This window comes from Paroedura picta, chromosome 11, assembly GCF_049243985.1.
Source record: "Paroedura picta isolate Pp20150507F chromosome 11, Ppicta_v3.0, whole genome shotgun sequence".
In the NCBI taxonomy this organism is placed as follows: Eukaryota; Metazoa; Chordata; class Lepidosauria; order Squamata; family Gekkonidae; genus Paroedura; species Paroedura picta.
In genome coordinates, this window is record NC_135379.1 from 19,464,665 (window position 1) to 19,486,934 (window position 22,270).

The 22,270-nt window shown below is 42.2% G+C and overlaps 1 protein-coding gene across 3 annotated transcripts; it reads left to right on the top strand.

The window, feature by feature from the left end:
- Nucleotides 1–4,887: 4,887 nt before the first annotated feature.
- On the top strand, nt 4,888–19,505 carry STEAP1 (STEAP family member 1). Of its 3 annotated transcripts, none has more exons than XM_077303616.1 (5): nt 4,888–5,035; nt 11,317–11,416; nt 13,744–14,256; nt 16,988–17,152; nt 17,924–19,505. In XM_077303616.1, exons 2-5 carry the CDS (start codon nt 11,336–11,338, stop codon nt 18,179–18,181), a joined length of 1,017 nt encoding a protein of 338 aa, XP_077159731.1. In that variant the 5' UTR covers nt 4,888–5,035; nt 11,317–11,335; the 3' UTR covers nt 18,182–19,505. The 3 variants fall into 3 exon arrangements, with proteins under 3 accessions (XP_077159731.1, XP_077159732.1, XP_077159733.1); XM_077303617.1 differs by lacking the exon at nt 4,888–5,035 and adding an exon at nt 5,327–5,591; XM_077303618.1 differs by lacking the exon at nt 4,888–5,035 and adding an exon at nt 13,439–13,576.
- The last annotated feature ends 2,765 nt before the right edge of the window (nt 19,506–22,270 follow it).

The window sequence follows — 22,270 nt, forward strand, 5'->3', positions numbered from 1 at the left end:
GTTTTAGCATTTAGCCTGCTTGGGTTGCTGTAATTGTTTCCTTGCCAAACAACAAGTGATTAAAATGTCAGATACTGTGTGCAAGTGATAATACTATTGCCAGTCATCCATAATAAACGCATCACTGTAAGCATTACAGAGTCCAGTGAAAGACATAATAGAAGTTCCCTGAAGTCAAGTGACCTGGAAATAAATAGTTGAGACAGCCAGCCATAATGATCGTTTCTGATTTATGTTATTTTTAGTTTGTCTTGCAATTTAATTATAAAAGAGCCAAGATCTCCACCAAGGATTAGAGAAGGTGCACGGTAACCACACCTTCCAATCTACTATGTAGGATGAGATGGAAGCAGGCAGGAAATTATGCTGCTTATCTTCCAGGTCTTTTCTCATGGTCTGTTGGTACCTGATGGCCATATTAACCTCCTCCAGTTTCAGCCTATGGAAAGGAAACTAGATGAGGTCTTGATGCCACAAACTGAAGCCAAATCAAAGGGGCAGAGAGAATGGCGCTGTGGGTCATTGGCAGAGCATCTGCTTTGCATGCAGAAAGTCCCAGGTTCCATCCCTGGCATTTTTCAGTTAAAAGAATCCAGCAGCAGGTGAAATGAAAAACCTGTGCCTGACCTTTTAAGGCTCCACTGCAAGTCAGTCTAGAACAGGCTTTCTCAGCCAAGGTTTCCTGATGGCCCTGAAAGGCTTTCCCAAAACAGTGGGAGTTAATATTTTTAAATATATTTTTTAAATATGTCTTAAACATTTAGAAGAAGAAGAAGAGTTGGTTCTTATATGCCACTTTTCTCTACCCGAAGGAGGCTCAAAGCAGCTTACAATCGTCTTCTCTTTCCTCTCCCCACAACAGATACCGTGTGAGGTGGGTGAGCCTGAGAGAGCCCTGTTATCACTGCTCAGTCAGAACAGCTTTATCAGTGCTGTGACGAGCCCAAGGTCACCCAGCTGGTTGCATGTGGGGGAATGCGGAATCAAATCCAGCTCACCAGATCAGAAGTCCGCACTGCTGGCTCTATTATTTATTGAATGATATGACCATATATGGTCATATTGACCTGCCTATCCCTCCCAAAATGGCCAATGATGGGCCTGGACGGGGTGGAAAGGGGAGGAGCCACAACTGGGTGCATAGAGAGCTGTGCTTCCCAACCATATTCTGCACGATTGCACTACTTCTATGGTTCCTTGAAGCCTAAAGAATGTTTCGCGAGTTTCTCAATGGTAAAAAATTTCAGAAAGGCTGGACTAGACACTGCTGTCCTTGATATATCACATTAGATAGATAGCAGGCACAAGCGCCCTAACTAACTAGAAGCAACAGCTCATGACATGGGGTCCAAATACACAGAAATGTGTGCATGTAGGCTCCATCCCCGTGATCAGGAATATTTGAAAAAGCAGAGCCCATGTTCTTGAGCCACCAAGATGGTATCCATGGATGGGTATGTGGGGCCAACACCCTTGTACCTACTCGTTAATTTCCATGATATTGTTTTGCAGAGGACTAGTACAACACAGCTTCCTGTGATCACATCAGCTTTTGGCACCAGGGGCCTAAATACAAGGACTTTTTTTCTCTTTGAATTTTGCAGTGTCTTCTTTCTAGGCAGGGCTTGGTTTTGGCTTGTCAGATTGACTAGGAGAATCTGTGCTTTGAAATGAGTTTTATGAATCTTGCAACATTGTGCCCTTTGTGCCAGCTAGTTTGTGGTTTTGGGTGGCTTCTGTTTTCATATTGTCATGGATTCTCAAGTTGAACACTGGGTTGGGTTCCCTGGTTTTACAATTGTTGACTTTATATCAGCACTCCTATTACAATTGGCTAGGTGGATTCTCTGGTTTGACACTAGCTTGGATTCTTGGGTTGTGCATTTATAGAATCATAGAATCATAGAGTTGGAAGGGGCCACACAGGCCATCTAGTCGAACCCCCTGCTCAACGCAGGATCAGCCCTAAGCATCCTAAAGCATCCAAGAAAAGTGTGTATCCAACCTTTGCTTGAAGAAGCAAAGGTTGGGCTTGTCATGTTATGTTATGTTAGGCTTGTCACATTGTCCCATACTTCTGCTGGGATTCCCTGGTTCTGCATTGTTTTTTTGGGGGGTGGGGGGAGGTTATTGATTTTATATGCTTTGGGAGGCTTTGCTGGTTCTTGTGTCTTTGGATATTCTTTGCCCTGAAGGAAATATGCAATCCCCCCCCACACACACACACATACAGAAAACACTGGATGGGTAGGGGGCACCTTGTTCAGCAGCCCACACCATTCATTTCAAACTTGGGGGTTTATTTAAAATTGCAGCACTGATGGATATTATTCACCATCTCCCACGTCTCTCGGTTGACTAAGGCCTTCCCAGCATTGAGTAATTGGAAGGCAGGGGGCGTTGTCAGAAAGCAACCTTATGACTGGCAGGGTTAATCAGAGATGCTGTGGGAATCTCTGGGGCGTATATTTTTACAGCTGCAGGCTGAATATAGGACTGTGACAATATCTGTTTTGGTAAGTGTTTTGATTAATCAGTTACAGACAGGCAGGTTGGAAAGGCTGTTAATTCTCCGTTTCTGGAAAAGCGGGGGGGGGGGGGGGGGAATTCCTTCCAGTACAAATACATAGGCAGATTTTTTTGAATGGGTTTTTGAGGAACGACTGGGAAAGTTGGGGGGAGGGAGAGACAAAACTTCATTGGAGCAAGGGCCACAAGCCATAGAGAGAACAGGAGGACTGCCACTATTTCTTCCCAGTGGAGCTTCCTTGTAGGGTTGCCAGATTTTAAACTGGTGGGTTGAGCTGTCCCCTTAATAGCACTTTGATCTGCAGCAAATGCCATTGTCCGGCTTTGTGCAGCAACCCTGGACTTCCCTGGCGGTCTCCCCTCCACATTGTAACCAGGGCTGACCCTGCTTAGCTTCTGAGATTGGGCTAGCCTATTGAAATGACTGGATGTGTAATTCTTGTTTAGATGGCAAGCCTCCTCGCTTGTCTTTAACAGCAGAAGGGATAGCAAACAGTAAGGAAAGCTGTTAACCTGTACTAAAAAAAAATGGCCCATATGTGGAGGAATAACCTTCAAAGTACCTATGATGTACCTACACAACCACACCACGCAAAATTCACCAATGGGAAGGCTTCCATAGTAGAAGGAATGGGTCTGTCCAGCATAAAAGGTACCTTTCGGGTTTCGGACTAATGGAGGTGAGAGCTAAGTAATTGAGGTGGGATGGAGAATCAACAAGGTCCATCACTACTAATTAAACCTCTGTTGAAGGGACAGGATATTTTTCCACTTAAGTAGGTAGCCTTAATTATACTGCATATATGCTTTTGTGAGATAGCTGTACCAGGTATACAAAGCAAATCCTAAATCAGCAGATTGGGGAGGGGGACGAATTGTGAGCAATGAGGTTAAAGGCCACAAAATGCAAGAGGCACCTTCTGTGACATCATTTTGCAGAACTCAAAAAGGTACAAGATAAAATCAGTCACTGCTCCCAACAGCTATGCACGGAGAAAACTCAACCTTCTGCTCTGCTGTACAAAAATGAAAAATGGACCCAAATTTGGCATCAAAAACTGCAACACTCAGAAACCCAAAGAAAAACATTCTAATCTACCACAAGGTTTTCACCACAAAGCTAAACATCACCATTCCTCAGCAAAGCCACTTCTAAGAGAGTCTGCAGTATGGAACTGCTGCATCAGAGATTATCAACAGATCTCAAGTAGACATGACTAATTCCGCACCCGTTGCAAGTGTTCAACTACCTTAACATAACTAGGACTTCAGTCCTATCCAGTAACCTCAGCCCAAACCTAAAGATTATGACGGGCTTCAAATTGGGATAACTCTACCTAAGCTTGCACTGCTGAGGAGGCTGTATTACCCACTAGTTACAGCTGTTGCCAAAACTTATTGTTCTTAACTTATACTTTTGAGCTTGGCACAGAGATGTCACACATGGCTTTTACTTTTCATCAGCTTTTAACTCCGTAATTCTTCCCCTTCCCCATGGATGTGGGCATGCCCAAGGATTGAGGATTCACTCCTTGTATCTCCTGGAAGCGGGCTGGAGTTCACAAAACCTTATGCGGCTGGTCAGTGTTTTCTACCTTTGTGTGTTTGTGTGTGTCAATTCATACACATGGCCAAGCAGGCTCTGGTTCTCTTGTACCACAGTAAATATGCTGTCTTTAGATGTGCTACAAGTCGATGTTTTATTTTTTCATAGACCTTTGTGCATATGGAGAGGCACATGCTTACTCACAAGTATACATAGTGCTTACTCACTATTAAGTTCTAGTAGTACTTCCTCTGAGATTTGTATGCACCGGGTTGTAGTCTCTGTAATTGTTCATAATTCTGGCCAGGCACCAAGTAGTTGTGAAACTAAAGGGTGCTTTCACACATGCTGGATAATGCATTTCAAATTCACATTAGCAGCTGTCTGCAAGTGAATTTTGCCATTTCACACAGTAAAATTCAGCTGCAAAGTGCAGTGAAAGAGGATGGAAAGTGCATTATTTAGCATCTGTGAAAACTCTCAGATATTCCTAAAGACTTGTTTGAAGACAGCATGTGTAGTGGTTGAAATATTAGACTAGGACTGGGGCGATCTGGGACCAGTTCTCTTGTATAATCTCGGGAATTGGCAGGTCACTCCTTGGGCCAGGCACCTTCAGCCACTCCTACCTCTCAAGGTTGTTGTGAGGATAAAAAGGAGGCAAAAAAACACACACATGGGCTGCCGTGAGCGCCTGGAAGAAAGCGTGGGACAAAGAGGGAAAGTGTGCTCGAGAGACAGGAGCGTGCTCGGCTGCGTCCTCTCCCGGCACAGCTCAACCGAGCTCCCCGCGCCAGAGCGAAGGAGGAGCCGGCGAGGCGCAGACTGGCTAAGGGATGCTGCAGGCGGGGCGGCGGGGGGCGGAGCGGCCGTTTGCATGCCGAGCGGCCAAACCTGCAGGCGCTCCAGGGAGACGCCGGCCGGCGGAGCGGAGCTGCTCGCGAAGAGGCAGGCGGAGTTGTAAGTAGGGAGCCTGACTCTCTGGCCGCGGGTCGCCGGCCGGTCTCCGGCTTGGCCGCCCCGAAGAGGGGCGTTCAGGGAGGGGCTGAGCCCCGTCTCTCCAGGGCTCGGGCCAGCTTCAACGCCGGCCGGCCTTTCCCTCTCCTCTCCCGCAGCCCTGGCGCGCACACCCCCTTCTGCAAACAAGGTTTCTTTAGTGCACCGCTGGGAACAGGCGAGCAGGAGCCCGTGACGTTGCTGCCTACGTCACGGGGCACGAAATGTCCACGCGTTGCAACAGAGGGGGGTTTTGTCCGGGAGCTTTACCGGCAAGACCGCCTTGTTTGGTTAAGCTTGGCAGGGGATCCCGGGAGCTGCCGCCGCAGGATTTGCGCCCATCCTGCTCGGACTTGCACTCGATGGCGCCTCGCGGTTGTACGAAGGCTCAGCGGGGGTCCCGGCACCGGCGCCTCCTGCGACGGCTTCCACGAGAGAGGCGTGTTCCGTCTGGAATCCGGCGGCGAGGGGGCGGGGCGCCAGCGCTCACGTGGGCGCGTTCGCTTCGGAGCACGTGCAGGTCCTTCAGGCTCAGTTGGGGGCGTTTTGCGCGCGACAGGGAACCCCGCTTTCCCACAGCTCGCTTTTGTGCAGGGGTGGGTCTGCATAGGGCCCCTGCAGGCCGTCCAGAAAAGTTGCCTATGTCAGGACAGAGATTGCTGCTGCTGCAGAGTCACTCTCCTCCTCCCCCCCACCCCCACCCCCACCCCCACCCCCACCCCCACCCCCGGTCTGTATGCTGATTCTCAACAAGCCGACTATAGCCCTGCTTCGGATCCCTATACTGTATACAAGAGATCAGCCTTTGGGCCATGGTGGTACCAGGGAGTGATGGCAGCTGGCCATGCCTCTCTGCCACAAACCCCCAGAAGTGAGGCCAGGGTTTAAATGGCTGGAGGCAAGGGTTTAAATGGCTGGAGCCTCTCCCCTTCCCACCCCCTCCAGGCTCATCATTGGCCACTGTGTGAGGAGGGCGGGTTAGTTTGCCCAAATTAGGGTAGAGTTTTAAAAAGAGTCAGTGTGATGTAGTTGTTAAGAGTGGCATCGTGCTGAAAGGACAGAGGAAAGGAAGGACGGAGAGGCTGCACCTGCCCTGTTTAGATCCACTGCTGGAGGCTGACAATGGTGGCAGGGAGGCAGCAGATAGACGTGTTCTGGCCCCCCTGAAAGCTCCATCTCCCTGTGCCTGTGCAGTTCCACACCTTCCTTGCCTTCACTACCAAGCTCTGGGGGATTTCCACTGTACATCCCATGCTACCAGGCCTGCAGCGTGAATACTGGACCGCAGGGACAGGGGAAGAGTAGAGGGGCAAGCTGCAGCCCTCGCACTGCAGGGAGGGATGGAAGGAAAGATCAGGAGCTGTACCTGTCCTGCTCATGTCTGCTGGCAGAGGTCGGCTGTCAAGAGGGGCAAGGAGGGAGCACACAGGCATGCTCCACCTCCCCAAAGGCTGCAACTTGTGTTGGGCTGCTCACTTGGAGGAGAGCAGCTTCCTCGTCATCTTTTGCCTTCACCAATAGGAAAAAAGGCAGTCTGGTTTCATCAGGGGTTGCTGGGCAGATTTTTCAAACTGCCTTTTTCTTATTAGCAGAATACCCTCACTAATCAGCTCCAGTTTTAAGAAGTGAGTTGTTGGCAACCACAGTACAAGTTTATTATATGGGAAGGCCAAGTTCAAAAAATCACATAATGTGCTACAATTCTTAGTGTGTCCAGCTGTTTTAGCAATGCAGTAGTCTGTACTCCATTCTCAGTTAAAGCACTGGATATTCTGTAGATATACTGACTTAAATTCTGTTTCACTTATGCTCATAAAATACATCTATGTTATCAATTAAGGTCTAGGCCCTTGTGATCAATTGAGGTGACTAGTTTGACATTCTGACAACTTATAACTTGGTTTTCTAGCAAGGAAAACTCCTTTGCTTTTGGCTGATTTTTCCAGATGGCTACTCCTGTTGTGTTGCTTCAGATGAGCATGTTAGTATTTCCATGGTATTAGTTTTGGCATATGATCAATTCTTAACAATTGGGCAGCAATGAGCCCCTCTTCTGTGTTTGTGGCTGCAGAGGACCAGAACTTTGAAAGAAAAAAAAACAGGAGAAAAGTAGCTGCTGGAGCTATATATTATAAGCAGGCATAAACTGTGAGGTAGTATCAATCCCATGGCACAGAAATAATGGTGGTCGCCTTCGCTTGGTGTCTTGAGAGAATTAGTGAATTTGCAAGGTTGTAGCTCTGTGTGGGATGCCGCTCTCAGGCTCTTCTTTTCAACCAAAGCTTGTTTTCGTTTTCTTTGGTTTCTGAAAAGGAAAAGTACTGAGCGGCATCAGCCCTGTGTGCCAAAAAGAACTAACAAAACCTTGATTTTTCTACACTTTTTTTAATAGACAAGAAACACTTCTGAGAGGCCTGAAAACAAAACAGGAGCGGGAAGGCAAAATAAACCCTTTCAAACGCTGTGTGCCAAATTTAACTTTAGCTTTAGAAGCTTGGGTTTTTTGCACCATTGCCCTGCAATGGGATTTCACAACACAAAAGGAACCAAAGTAATTCCTAAAAATGATGCAGCAAAAAAAAAAAAAAAAAAAAAAGCACCCTAACCACCCCCCCCCTCAATATTTTCATCAGGTTTTATCTCCCCAGATACGTGGCTCTGCTACTGCATTTTAACCTGCCCCTTCATGCCTAGAGCAAACAGATGCCAATTTTCTTGAGCAAATTGGCATTCCATTGGAAAGGCTTACTTTGGCTGCTTATACATGGTGGTTAAAAATGCCCTCAAGTCACAGCCAACTTATGGCAAAGTCACAGGGTTTTCACGGCAAGTGATACACAGAGGAGGTTTGCCATTGCCTGCCTCGGCCTAGCAACCCTGGCTTTCCTTGGGGGCCTCCCATCCAAACACTACCCAGGGCTTCTGAGATCTGATGAGATCGGGTTTGCCTGGGCTAAGTCAGAGCATGTTGATAAGTGGGAACTGCAAAAATGCACCACCACCATGGTGGCAGCAGCAGCAGCAAGTCACTTTAGATTGGAATGGCATGCACACAGTTTGTACCACTCACTTCTTCCACCATCTTCACCCTTCCCCTTTCTTTATAGCATCTATGCAAAGTACACCGGGGGGGGGGGGCTGAGCCCCAGCAACCTCCTTCCACTTCCCAGTTGAGCTTCACTGCAATGCTCAGCTGGAGGAGAGGAGTGCTTAAGACTAACAAAAAGGCATGTGGAGCTTAGCAGTCATGTAGAAGCTCCCATTACTTCTCAGGGGCTTCCTGCATTCCATGTTGGTGAAAATCTCCATGTGTCTATAGCCTTTATCCAACGCAAATGTGCTTGTGACCTGTCTGTCTATGAATAATTTACATGGAAATTGGAAACCCCTTAATTTCATTGACTTTCACCAAACCGCTGAGGACATGACCTCTGGAATATTTGTGACTTTATCACAAAAATGTCAAAAGGAAAAAATGAGCATGCATATTTTGAGCAGGTGACAATTAGTCACAAACCTTCAGCCCCTTCATGATTAACACAGAAGTAAGACAAGGAATTACAGGATCGCTATGGAGAGGAACGTAATGGCAAATCACCTTGGAACACCACTTGCCTTGAGTGCCCTATGGGGTTGCCATAAGTTGGCTGCAGCTTAACGGTACCATATACACAAACACACTAGAGTTCCAGAAAGGAAATTTCTGAAGTGCGGGCAAATGATAACAGAGATGTGCTGACTTTGAGGTGGAGGGGACAAATTCAAGTAATTTATGATAGATAGAATTTCAGGAGTTCCAGTGGTAAACTTTTGAAAACATGCCTGAACTACACAGGCACTCCCACAGCAGAGTAAATTTGTCTTAGATATAGTATTACCTTGAACCAAAAGCCAACAATTGTTTCTACCCTTGCTAAAGATGTACTATAAATAAAGTTTAAATTAGGGACGTTTATTGAGAAATAAGCCCCATGGTGTTCAGTTGTATTTATATCCATTAGTTTGCATATAGTTACAATCCAGAGGTATACTTTGGCTCATTCTATTGCAGGCAGGGTCTACAAGAAATGTTGATTTGATTGAATCATTTAAGAGAGATGTCAATAGTTATATGGCTTGAGCTAATTTTTTCAAACCATAATTTAACATTCTACTTTTATTCAATCATTAAAAGGCCTTGTTTGGGGGTTGGGGGAGAGAACTTGCCAACCCCAGTTTTTTGTTTACAAAACTAAAAAAAACAAAAGGTGAATTTCCCTATATCATCCACATGTTCTCAAATCCTTTGGTAGATATGAACTGGACTGGACTGCCAGGCATGTTTACTATAAAATAAGTCTCACTGAGCTGAGGAGCATGTATATGTGCTTACTTTAGAGCTTGTGAGACAGCAGCTTTAGAAATGTTAATTCGATGAGTAATCCTAGTGTCTAATAAAAGTTCTCCTTGTCTTATCTTTCTTGCCGTTATGTTAGTTGCTTGACTCTTTTCCTGTGCATTCCCTGGTATATCTTTCCATCTCTGTCATTTGGAAATGTTTGTAAGCCTCTAGGCAGTACCATGTGGCTTGTCTTACACTGCAGATGCCAAAATAAATATTGAGGAGTCTGAACGGCCTGCTTTAATATGCTCACTTTTGGCATCCTTGCTCACTTTTGGCATCAACACCCCTGAGACTAGGTGAAGCAACTGCTTCCATTGAAGCCTGGGAATTTATTTTTAGCTGCCCTGTAAACATTTGCTGGGATCTGCATTTTCAAGTAGAGTGGCCAGAAAACTACAGCTTAATTGCTGTTGATTTAAAAAAAAAAAAAAAAAAACCGCCAGGGAGCCCTTTTAGCATATTTATAATAACCATGTGCTTTTTGAATTTCCACATCTGTCTGGAGTGAGTCAAGACCATGTTTTAACAAAGCATCTGGCCTTAAGTCTTCCGTTAATGCTTGCTTCAGCACTGAAGTTATGTATTTATTTATTTATTTTATTTATTTAGATTTAGATTTATATACCGCCCTCCCCGAAGGCTCAGGGCGGTTTACATTAAAACTAATCAACGATACATGAAACAGTCTTCGTTAAAACATACAGTAAATAATAACAGTGGTTGGTTAGTTATTGCACCATGTCTCTTGGGTTCTACAATATTCATATGCAATATGTTGTAATCTGCATATCATCATATTAATAGGATGGATTAAAACCTTTTAACTGTTCCTTCAGTCAACATTGTATTTCATCTCCTTCCCTCCATTACCTTAATAAAGTGCATTACTTTCATTTGCAGAATAATAGAACACTATTTTCTTTTCCTTTGTTACTACTTTCTCACTGTGCTCTGTATAGAATAAAGTAAACTTACCAGTGCAAACTCCTCTGTTGAGCCCTATCACAAATGAGGCGTGCAGGATATTAAATCTGTGCAGATTTTTAAAAGTAGATATTTATAAAGCATATATGTTTTGGAATCACAGTTTAGGACCAGGCAGGGCTACACCGATGCCGAATCACAGAAACCTAATTTTAAAAACTGGGATAGTATTTTTAAAGTGTAAATTTCTGAATTCAATTTGATTTTTTAAAAGGATATTCGAGAATGAAAGCCTAGAAAGAATCTAGTGGAAGGCAAGTGTTCAATTCAGAATATTACAACTATCACGGTTTTTAAATTCAGCAAGGACATCTAGGGGTTATAGCTTGCTCCTCTCTGAATGAGTTTTCTTTTAATAAAATTCAGTACCAAACCAAACACATATGTCCATATATACGTATTTCTAAGGCATTAATCATGTTTATCTAAGGTTACCAGCTCTGGGTTGGAAAATATCTGGACATTTTAGGGGTAGAGCATGGGGAGGCTGTGATTTAGGGAGGCTATAATGCCGTAAAGTCCATCCAGAGCATCAGTTTTCTTCAGGGAAACTGATCTTGGTCATTTGAAGATCTATTGTATCATCCCTGGGTATAAGCAGTACATTGACTTCTGACCTCCTTCCTCACCCCTCCGGATAGTGGGAGATGGGAGGGAGTTTTCCACCATGTTTGGGATTTTTATGTCGTTTAATGGGGGGGGGTTAATGGGGTTTTATGAGACTTTGTAACCCGCTACAAGCCGGCTTCAGAAGTGGCAGAAAATAAATCAAATAAATAAATAATAGTGGAAGATCTCCAGGTGCCCCCTGGAAGTTGGCATCCCTATGTATACTCTGGTACAAAGGACTAAAGAGTCATCTGAAATTTTCTTGTAGAGTCACTTTGAAGTAGAGAATGGAGTTGGCTAACAGCATGAATGGGGGTGAAGATGAGAAGATGAAGCCTGAAGTTGGTCGGGAGGACTGCAACAATTTGGTAAGAGTTATTTTAAAAATGTACATATGCTAGACTGGCTTTAGGCATTTTGGTGGCTGAGCAAATGCATTTAAAGACCACCTTTTCACATTTTTCCTGGCATGGGATAGTCAAGTGCAGAGAGGCCCCCCTTACGCTTGGGGCTCTTCCTTATCTTCTTTCTCCCACTGCCAGAGATCCTTCTTATTGAGGTAGATCACTTGTCCAAGGCACAGGAAGCAAGCCTGTCTAGAGGCAAGGGAGGGGGCTGTCCTGGGAGTTAGAGTACAAATGGAAGGAAGTCCAGACTCACTGGAGACCAGAGATGACAGGACCAAGAAGAATAGCACAGTGGCAGGATTTACCTCTTTAGGAGGGAAAGAGCTTTTTTATATATAAGAGCCAGCAAGGCAGGGATAATTGAAGAAGCTCTGAGCACCCCCAAAGTAGGGCTAAGTTAAATGCTAAGTGAACATTTGAGCATAAAAAACAGAGTCTCCATCAAATTAAGGATGAAGAACTTGGAATTGTGGAAATGGAATTCTTTCAGTAGTTCTTTCCCTCAGAGTTACATTTTCCATGTGTCTTCTCTCATCTCAGCCCTAAGGACTTTCAGTCAGACGTTGGTGGCAAGTTTTCCTGCTGGGAATTCAGTTCCCAGATGTGTAGGGGCTCAATCTGCATCATGTGGAGAAAGAAATTTGAACCTCCCACAAACATTTTTCCCTGACTTGAAATAGTCCCAAGGGAGTTCTGTTTGCCATATTTGGCCTACTTGAGACCTATTCTGCATGGGTGGAGGTTCTTGTTAATATAGGATTGCCATGCCTTTGATTAAATTTGACACCAGAAATTGTGGGTTACATGATTAAGGAATTTCAGTATGCAGTCACCCTATGCTGATGATTTTTGTTGACTCATAGGAATTCTGTACAAATGTTCCCTTGAAATGCTCATCTGGTATAGTAAAATGGTCAAGAACATGAGCCACAAATTCTTAGTTAAATCCTCAGTTTAGTCATAAACTCAGTCTGTTATATTGGCTAATTTATATTTCTGTTTTCCTTTTGTTCTCATGTATACCATGGCAGTAATAAAGCTGGCCTTTCTCAATGGACTGTTGTAGTTACTAAGAATAGAAGTGCTTTGAGATGTCAGAAATGCACTATTTTAATAAGTATTAGTAATGATAGCATTGTTTTGTCTACCAAACTAATAAAGCTGGCCTTTCTCATAAGACTGTGGTAAAGGTTACTGAGAATATATCAGAAGTGCTTTGAGATTTCAGAAATGCACTAATTTAATAAGTACTAGTAATGATAGCATTGTTTTGCATGAATGCTTAGCTCATGGGAAAAGTGAGTGAAGATTATGCCAAGAGTTCAACCAGTCTTAATGCTTGCATGCACATATATACACTGCTCTGGGAGGGAACGGAATGTGCTGTTAACTCTTTCACTGTGCATCAAAGCTGCTATTTGCTTATTCTATGGAAAACATGAACATTTTTCCCCTTGCAAAGACAAGTTACCCCTTGCAAAGACAAGTTACTATTGGGAGTGATGGCTTGCTTTGAAAAATCATAATGGGAAAGGTTTCCCCATCCAAGCACTGTAGATTTGCTCTGAAACACTGTAACTTTTGTACAAGCTGCCATTTTGTGTCTGGCTGCACCTACACAGCAGCCATTTTGCAACTGTCAGGCTCTTGAAGGCTCTTGAAAATATTAGGTCGCTCTGAAAAACAAAGTCTGCCCTCCCTTGTGGTACTTCTTTATTTGTTGCTATATCTACCCCCGGACTACTAATTGTGAAGGTGATAAAACTGGAATGATTCTGTCTTGGTAAAAAGTATTCAGTGACACTTCAGAGACTCGCAGAATTTATCCTGCCATAAACTTTTGTGAGACAGAGCTCACTTCCTTTATCAGATGCTATTGTTTGAATCTTGGTAAGCAAAGCATTGTGTTGGAAGGTCTGAAGATTCCATTCCCAATTATCATATGCTATTTGAATAGAATCATGTTCCCTCTCTTTTTAAAAGTTGCATATTTCTTCATCAAAACCATGGTGAATAAATCTTTAGAGACAGCGCCTTCATGAAATAGAAGTCCAAGTCGAAAATCATGATTCAATAGAGAATCTGAAATTGAACCTTAAGCTTCTTCGGTTCATCCACAAGGTATGAGACCAACTTTCTTAAGCTTGAAACCTTATATAATATCTAGAATGGTTTGAAATAGAATGTGTCCCATGGGTCTACAAAGGCAACAATGGCAGGATTTACCAGTACTGACAAGTATACTTAAATCCTTCTCAAGTTTATGTATTCTGTCTTCTCCTTTCCAGATTATGGATTTACAAGTTACTGGAACACTTGAAGCAACTGCTTTCCCTCATTTACATCAGAGGATCTATATAGATGAGTTTGACTCTCCTCCCAATGAGTACTGCAAACATGACCTTTTCCCTGAATGGCATTTTCCAGTGAAGACAGCTCTGATGTTATCTTCGTTGACCTTTATCTACACTTTTCTAAGGGATGTCATCCATCCTCTTGTAACGGCTCAAGAATATGTCTTTTATAAAATTCCAATCCTGGTTATAAACAAAGTCTTACCAGTTGTTTCAATCACCCTTTTGGCTTTAGTTTATTTGCCCGGAATACTGGCTGCGGGTTTTCAGCTCCATTATGGAACCAAATACAGACGCTTTCCACAGTGGCTGGATAGGTGGATGTTATCAAGAAAACAGTTTGGTCTACTTGCCTTCTTTTTTGCTTCAATGCATGCATGCTACAGCTTGTGTTATCCATTGAGGAGATCTTACCGATACAAGCTTTTGAACTGGGCATATCAACAGGTACAACCAAACACTCTATAGATTCGTACTGTTATGAAACTGATGGTGCATCTATCTGCAGATTGTTGTAACTGGTTCTACTCACCTTTGTTTCTGTCATATTTTTGTCTCTTCGAGAAGCTTGCACTGATATACATGACTCCCTGTTATCATAGAATCATAGAGTTGGAAGGGGCCATACAGGCCATCTAGTCCAACCCCCTGCTCTACGCAGGATCAGCCCTAAGCATCCTAAAGCATCCAAGAAAAGTGTGTATCCAACCTTTGCTTGAAGACTGCCAGTGAGGGGGAGTTCACCACCTCCTTAGGCAGCCTATTCCACTGCTGTACTACTCTGACTGTGAACATTTTTTTCCTGATATCTAGCCTATATCGTTGTAGTTTAAACCCATTACTGCGTGTCCTCTCCTCTGCAGCCAACGGAAACAGCATCCTGCCCTCATCTCCAGTTTATATTCTCCGCTTTGTGAGAGGCTAACCTAAGACGAGGATAATTTCCCCACTGAGCTTCATGGTTGAGCAGGTCTCCTTATTTCCTACCTGACACTCTAATATTGTACCAGGGTAGCTGTTGGAAAAATATTGTAAATTTGTGGAGGTACTTTTTAAAAGTATAACTAAAATGGTCATGAGACTGGGAGCTGGACCATCTAACCCTGGAAAAAGCAGCTGACTAATATCATTTATTGACATGAGATTTTTAGGCCCCCCCTCTCCAAAGAGGTCTCAGGGAGGCTTACATCAGTCTATAAAACAGATTGAATACATATGTATATAAAATAAGAGATACATACTAAAAACAGTTTCCATAATTCCTACTGTAATCACTTCATCCCTAAACATATTTTAACAAGCCAAGCAAACAAATTACTAATGTGTGGCCTGGCTCAAGATGGGGGCCAACAATCTGCCCCATTTCTGGGGCAGGCAGGTGGTCTGAAGTGTGGCCCAGGTCTCAACCAAATTCCTGGCAGAAAAATGCCATTTTACAGGCCCTTCAGAACTTTGGGAGTTCCATAAGGGCCCATGTCTCTGCCAGCAGCTCCTTTCACCAGAGGGGAGCCAGGGCCAAAAAGGCTCTGGGTCTGGTCAAGATCAGGTGCATCTCTCTGGGACTGGGGATCATCATCAGGTTGTTAGTGTTTATTTGGGAAGAGAGGAAGATTACCTGAGGGACATGGTAGAAGCTAACAAAACTATAAACAACCTGGAGAGGCTAAATAAAACGTATCTCTAAAACAATAGCAATGTCACTGTTATACAAAAATGACAGCTCAGAATGAGGAATGGCTCAGGTGGTTGTTTTTGTTCCAATTGACATTTGGCCAACTGGATTTTCTAAACAAGCCCAGTAGCTATGGCAATGCCTGCTTATGAATTATTTCCTCCAGTGAAGGTAGACTTACAAAGTGCTACTCTGGCCCCATCAATCAGTTTCACTGCGACTATGCCCCAGCAGTTGGGTATGCATAAACTAAACTTCAGAAACCCATCACCAACCTGGCTTTTGAAGAAGAGGGAGAGAAGGAGGGGAACAATGAATCTTCTGCAGTTCACACCCATGTTGTATCCCCAAAAGAAATACAACCTACAACTCTCAAAAGCAGTTTTGAGACTTCCAATGTTCAACCTCTTTTCAGAATGACACTTGTAGAATTTGTAGGTTTGGAAAAAACAAAAAACAAAACCTTTTTTTCCCCTGTAAGTGTTGTAGAATTAGCTTTGGGGGGAGAAACTGGTGATTGTCACTAGCTTACATGTAGTTTTATGTTTAAAGAAAACAACATTGACATTTATCAATAGATATACATTGACAACTAAACATATCACAGTATAAAATATAACTCAGATCTTGCCAAAAATAAGAGCTAATGGAAATCTGTCAGTGGAGCATAACTTTCTTGAATCCATCAGAGACAACATGAAGCAGTAGCCTGAGGTCTGCAGTGGTGGGAATGGGACTGATTAAAATTACCCACCTTCTGTCTGTGGATATCGTCTATATGAGATCCAAATACCTACCTTTTTAAAGAAAAGCTATGCCTACTTAAAACCCTCATCTTTGTCCACCTTTGCACCTGGCTGCCTCTGTAACTGCTGAAATCATGATAGCTTGTTCCCTGTGTACAGGCCAACAGGGTTTTGTTTATTTTTTTAAGAAGATTGAATTGCCCTGGCAGGATGACAAAAGTTGTGAAAAATGCCTGCTGATCAATTCCATATAGTACTGATTGGTACATTACTTGTTATTGCAACATGTCAAAAGTTGCATTGGTTGGAATTTTGCTTGTTGGCAAATAAAGGCAGTCCTGCTGGGAAATCTAGTTAAAAAGGAATTAGAATAAGCCTCCTTAGGGGCCAAATTTTCCTGGAATACAATCGTGACACTCAAATCAGGTGGAAGAACAGGAGACTGTTTTTTTGGTCCTTGCAGTTGTGAAAATATTATAGAAGAATTGCATGGTCTCCCGCACAACGTGATCTGTCCTGCATACAGTTTCATGTGGGGAAGCATCAGTGTGAATTGACTTGTACACATACACAATCTACTATTCTTCCTGTGATAGCGTTAAATCATATGATAAATAGCTCTGATTTCTACTGGTTCCTATGAGGGTTTAAATGGCGGTGGGGGGAGAGTTCAGCTGTTATGAACCAGACTTAAATATTAAATACAACCAGGTCATTCAAGCATAATTCTGTCTCTTTAACTGTATTATGTTCTCTGCAGGTAAAGCAAGAAAAGGAAAATGCTTGGATTGAGCATGATGTTTGGAGAATGGAGATTTATGTGTCTCTGGGAATTCTGGGACTTGCTCTCCTGGCTATATTGGCAGTAACATCGATCCCCTCGGTCAGTCAGTCACTGACGTGGAGAGAGTTTCATTATATTCAGGTAAACGTAAATGACATTGTATCACTCATACAGAAGGGACTGTAGCCTAAAGAAAGAGCACATACTTTTGCTTGCAGTTAGAAGCTAAAGACAGACTAGGTTGAAAAGAACTTAAGTGTTGAGCATTCTAGAAAATCTCTGGGAGGCTGGACAATCACAAATTCCTTACTGGGATAAATCAGATTCTTCTCTCTTCCCCAAACCGAGAATGGTTGTTCATGCCAGGCGCTTACTTATACAGGAACATTCCACTTGATTGGTGGAGTTTTCTCTGCAAGCAAATGGGCTCATAAGTCCAGCTCAAGAATCCTAGCTGCTTTGTTGTAGCACACCCACATACCTTGAAGCACTGCTCGGAAGGTAGAAAAGTACTGCACCAGACTTCAGTTCTGCTGTATGGAGTTTCCTCCTTGCCTCTGAAGTTCAGAGTTGCAGATCCTGATATTATTAATATAGAGTTGACTGTATTTTGGCATTGGATTGTATATACGTCAACACACAACATTCTTCAAGAGGATTTTGATTAAACCTTTGATGTTTATTGCAGCTTAGGTAGGCTTTTGAACTCTTGATTTGAATAGCCATTATTAGCATGTATGTCTCTGTATCCTATGAAAAGCTTCACTTTCTATAAAAAGCTTCAACAAGCTTCTGCTAAAGGCACCAAAGCAAGCCAGGCTTGTTTTGGGGGAAGGAGAAGTCAGGCTGGTATCAGCAATATATATGGCAATGTATCTGAACAATCTAACTTGTAATTTATTTTCTTTCTAGAGCAAGATGGGGTACTTAGCTCTCTTGCTATGCACCATTCATGCACTAGTATTTGCATGGAATAAGTGGATCGACGTGGGCCAGTTTTTATGGTATACTCCTCCTTCTTTTATGATAGCCGTTCTTCTTCCCATTGTGGCTTTGGCTTGCAAAAGCATCCTCCTTTTTCCATGCCTCAGGAAGAGGCTACAGAAGATCAGAGCTGGCTGGGATGCCAATGCCATGTCAAGCAAGGAACTGATGACTTTCAAGTTATAGATGAATTCTGTTTGCATTTTGCGGCCAATTTTTTCAGTCCCTTAGTAAGTAAAGGCCATACCCCGGGCTGTCATCCTATACATAAATTACAACAATTTTATTCCATTAGGAGTTTATGACCATGACTGTATGCTTAACATCATGTTGCTTAAGTGAAAAGTCAGTGTCTTTTTGCTCCTAATTTTGGAACAAATGTTTTAAGACATTCACTCAGATTAATAGTTGACTTGAGCACGTATTTGGAGTGGAGCAGACATGGCTTGTTAAATCTCCTCTGTATCTCATGTGTGAATTTCTCATCAAAATTCCAACTGTTTTGATATATTAGTCCTAAAACCTCCAAGCAAACTGTGATAATAAGCATATTATTACTCCAACAGCCTTATAAGATCTCAAAATATGCAATACAGGTTAACAGGTATCCCTACCATGACTTAAGTCTTAATTTGAAAGTTGGTCTTCCTGGATCAGTTTGGCCATTCATTTTAATGGTAAAAGCATACCAGTATGTGCCAACTTTGTATACACCAGGATCATCTCTCTCTGAATTCAGCGGGAATCCTGTGCATGCAAGAAATCTCTATTCTGATCTGAGCCACATGTGAGGATGTTCCAATAGCACAGAAGTCTTTTTGCAGTAAACAGACGTCTTCTTATATAGAAACTAAGTGCCTTGCTGGATCAGATGGGGTCCATGAAATCCAATTGTTTTCAATAGTAATCTGCCAGATCTCTCTAAGGCACGGAGAAGAAAAACACAAGTGATACTGTTTGGCTCAAGCAACTGGTATTCAGAATATACTGACTCAGCACATGGGGATAACATTTAGCTTACATGACCAACAGCTGCTGAAAGAGAACCACCCCCCCAAAAAAGTAATTTTAGGTGGTAGAATGATGCACTAGTGCATTTTGTGCATACTTTGTCATTCCTGAACCTACTTGCAATCAACTTCATTAGGTGACCCTCATATTGTGACATTGTACAGGAAAGTTAGGAGAGACCTAATTAATTCTGTCAACATATTCCTGTTCTTCCAACAAATATCAGATATTTCAGAAAAGCTCCAAGCAGCGATTTTTATTGCAGTTTTCAGTTTGAGGCTAGGGGACTGAGTAACTAAATTTACATTTGGGTTTGGGGGATGTCTTCAGTTTTCTTTTTTAAAACTGATGCAGTTTTATACTTTATAGAAGTATGTTTATAAAGAATTGTAGTTATACATTCACTACTGTAAATAAGAACTGAAATACAGTTTTCTACTTGTAGAAAGCACTTGCTAACACTTACTGTATTTAAAATAAAACTTTTTGCCTTTTCCAACTTATGCTCCAGAATGTTTTTTAATTGTATTGTCTCAGAAAAATGATTTGTATTGGGGGAAACCTATATTTATGGCATAGACAGAATAGCTGACTTCTATGTTTAGGCCTGATTCAGACTCATGCACTTAGGAAGCCCCATGTGTCTAGCTAGCTGTCATAGATCAAATCATTCATCTCTTGGCAAGAAATACATGTCAACATTTGTTTTGGAGATAGTTCACAAATAAAAATCCTTATGAAATTTTAAATTACTAGAAAATCCTTGTTTCCATTTCATTAGGCGTTTACACTTTTAACAAAGACTCAAACAACTTGATCAAAGAACATGATTTATTTGAACCCATTAAAACTGCTGACCAAAAGTAAGCAGGTTACAGGCTATGAGCATCCTCCAAGAAAATTAATTCTGTTGCCCATATTTTTAAGTTGCTGAAATCATCTTCCAAAATAACTGTCTACCTGATTGGGTCACTGGACTCCCTGCTTGGCATGCTTAACTGAGGGATCAGGCCTAGCCTAGTCTGGTCTGCAACAGCACCTTCCATGATCTTTTTAGTCAAGACAAGCAACTGTTTGCCTAAATGACTCATCATACCCATGACATTCATTCATTTGTTTATTTACAGTCATTGGCCAGCATCAAAACCTAGAACTATGATATAATTATTTGACCTGAAACTAGCACAGTCTGTACATATGTGAAAGTAGTTCATAAAGTATCATGGACAAGCTTTCATGCAGAAACTACACAACAGCCATCAATACAGAACTGCAAGGGAACCTGTGAACACCTCTGACTTGCTATTAGGCAGCCCTTTGTAGTTCTCTCTGTAGGGTAATATACCATGCATGTTGTTTTGGTTTTGTCCTTGCAGAATTCTACCTACTTCCCCACAAAAAAAAAAGACAGGTTGCTTTATAGCAAGCACAGCAATCAAAGCCAGTCTTAGCTGTAGTTTCTAACATATTTGTGACTCAACCAGGCATTGTGATATCCATAATTAAGCCGAGGCTGACCTATTGTTGGGTAAAACAGAGGGAGTTAGTGCTTAGCTGTACCAGGAAAGAACAGATTAGACAATGTAGAGATCATTTCACTGAGAAATGATTAAGAGTTCAGGACAGTTCTGGATTATGAAGGAGGAACTAGTTTCCATGCAAAGCTCAAGTACTATTTGAGAACTTTGAGTGGAAAATAACACTGTAAATGCATCTAAAGTCACAGGGGCATTCTGTTCTTAAATAGTACTTGAAACTGGTTATTTTAGAATTTTCTGTTAAGATTGACTAGACTAGAATGATATGGTTTCTGATCAGTGATTGCAGTCTTTAGCAGTAGGGTTGTTAAATTTGAATAAGAATTACAGTCAAACCAGATAACAATATAGAAAAATGGGGGGTGGGAGAATACATAAAGGTTACTAGTTCAAGTGTCTGTGAGAGATAAAGAGGCAGAAGATGAAAGGTAACAAAACCCACTCTTGTTAATAAATGACCCTGTAAAGGTAATGCCAAAACTTATCATATTGCTGACAGGTTGGAAATGAAACAACATGGAAGGATTCAAAGCATCTGGGCAAAATTGCCAGTTCTTGATGTACATCTGTGTAATAGTTGCTTTAATCAGGTAGGGCCTCACTGTATCCTTGCCCATGGATTAATTTGCTCAATACTATATGAGCCCAGGTATTTCCAATTGTTAATCCAGCGTTTAGGTACAGACCACTTGAGTAAGCAAAGAAAACTCAATTTATGTTTAGTTTTAGAATAGCTGTGAAAGGTCAGTTCCTTTGCAAAAGTTTTTTTTCCCCTTCGTAAGTCTCTAAGTAGGGCTTGGGTTATATTTTTTGGCAGTTCCGTTTTGACTCTTCTGACTAATGTGTGCATTGGTTGCTTTCTCTTCTATGGTTTTTTGCTTCAGCATATTCTAAGCAACCTTGAGTTCTAAGAGAAAGGAGGCAATTATTTTCTTTAAAAATATTACCTTCACGGGCAAGCTTGAGCACAGTCAATAGAACAAGATGAGCTAATTATCCCAAAAGTGAGCTTTTACATGGAGAAATTTGTATGCTGCAATGACTGTAACAGAGAATGCCTGACAGAATTTGGGAACCATTTGGAAACATGACAAGTTCTCATGATCTATTGTTCTTGGACTGCCTGAATCATAGTTACTCCTTCATAAGATTCCTTCCTTATGAAAGATTATACATACAGATAAGCACATACTGGTGGTTCCAGCAAAGCTTTGTGAGGTTTCATCAGATACATTCACTGGAAAGGAACAGCAATTAATGCATTTTTTCCACATTTCTCCCCCAATTTATAGCCTAATTTAGATTAGATTACACATTTAAATTATATACATGAGTGGGCAGCAAGCAATCATACAATTAGTAAATAAGCTAAAATGGATCTAAAACAGTTCCGCAGGGCCTGCAAAAAAGAGCTCTTCCACCAGGCATTTGGTTGAGACCAGGCATAACCAACAAGGTCTGAAAGGCCCCTGCACCCTCCCTCCCAGAACTCGATCAGTGCGCTCTGGACCTGTTTACACTGTACACTATTTCATTGTTTGCCCTGTTACAATTTCTAGTTATTAGTCTTATTGTTACAATTACTTATATGTTATGGATTGTATATACGTTTTATGTAAACCACCCTGAGACTCCAAGGAGGGCAGTATATAAATATAATAAATAAATAAGTGTGCTGTTGATTTTAAAAAGAACCTAACATGAATTGGGGGGGGTGTTTCTTTTG

Coding starts and splice junctions, on each gene's coding strand:
- STEAP1 (XM_077303616.1), top strand. CDS start 11,336: ATGGAGTTGGCTAACAGCATGAATGGGGGTGAAGATGAGAAGATGAAG. Junction 14,257..16,987: donor TGAACTGGGCATATCAACAG/GTACAACCAAAC, acceptor TGTTCTCTGCAG/GTAAAGCAAGAAAAGGAAAA. Junction 17,153..17,923: donor GAGAGTTTCATTATATTCAG/GTAAACGTAAAT, acceptor TTTTCTTTCTAG/AGCAAGATGGGGTACTTAGC.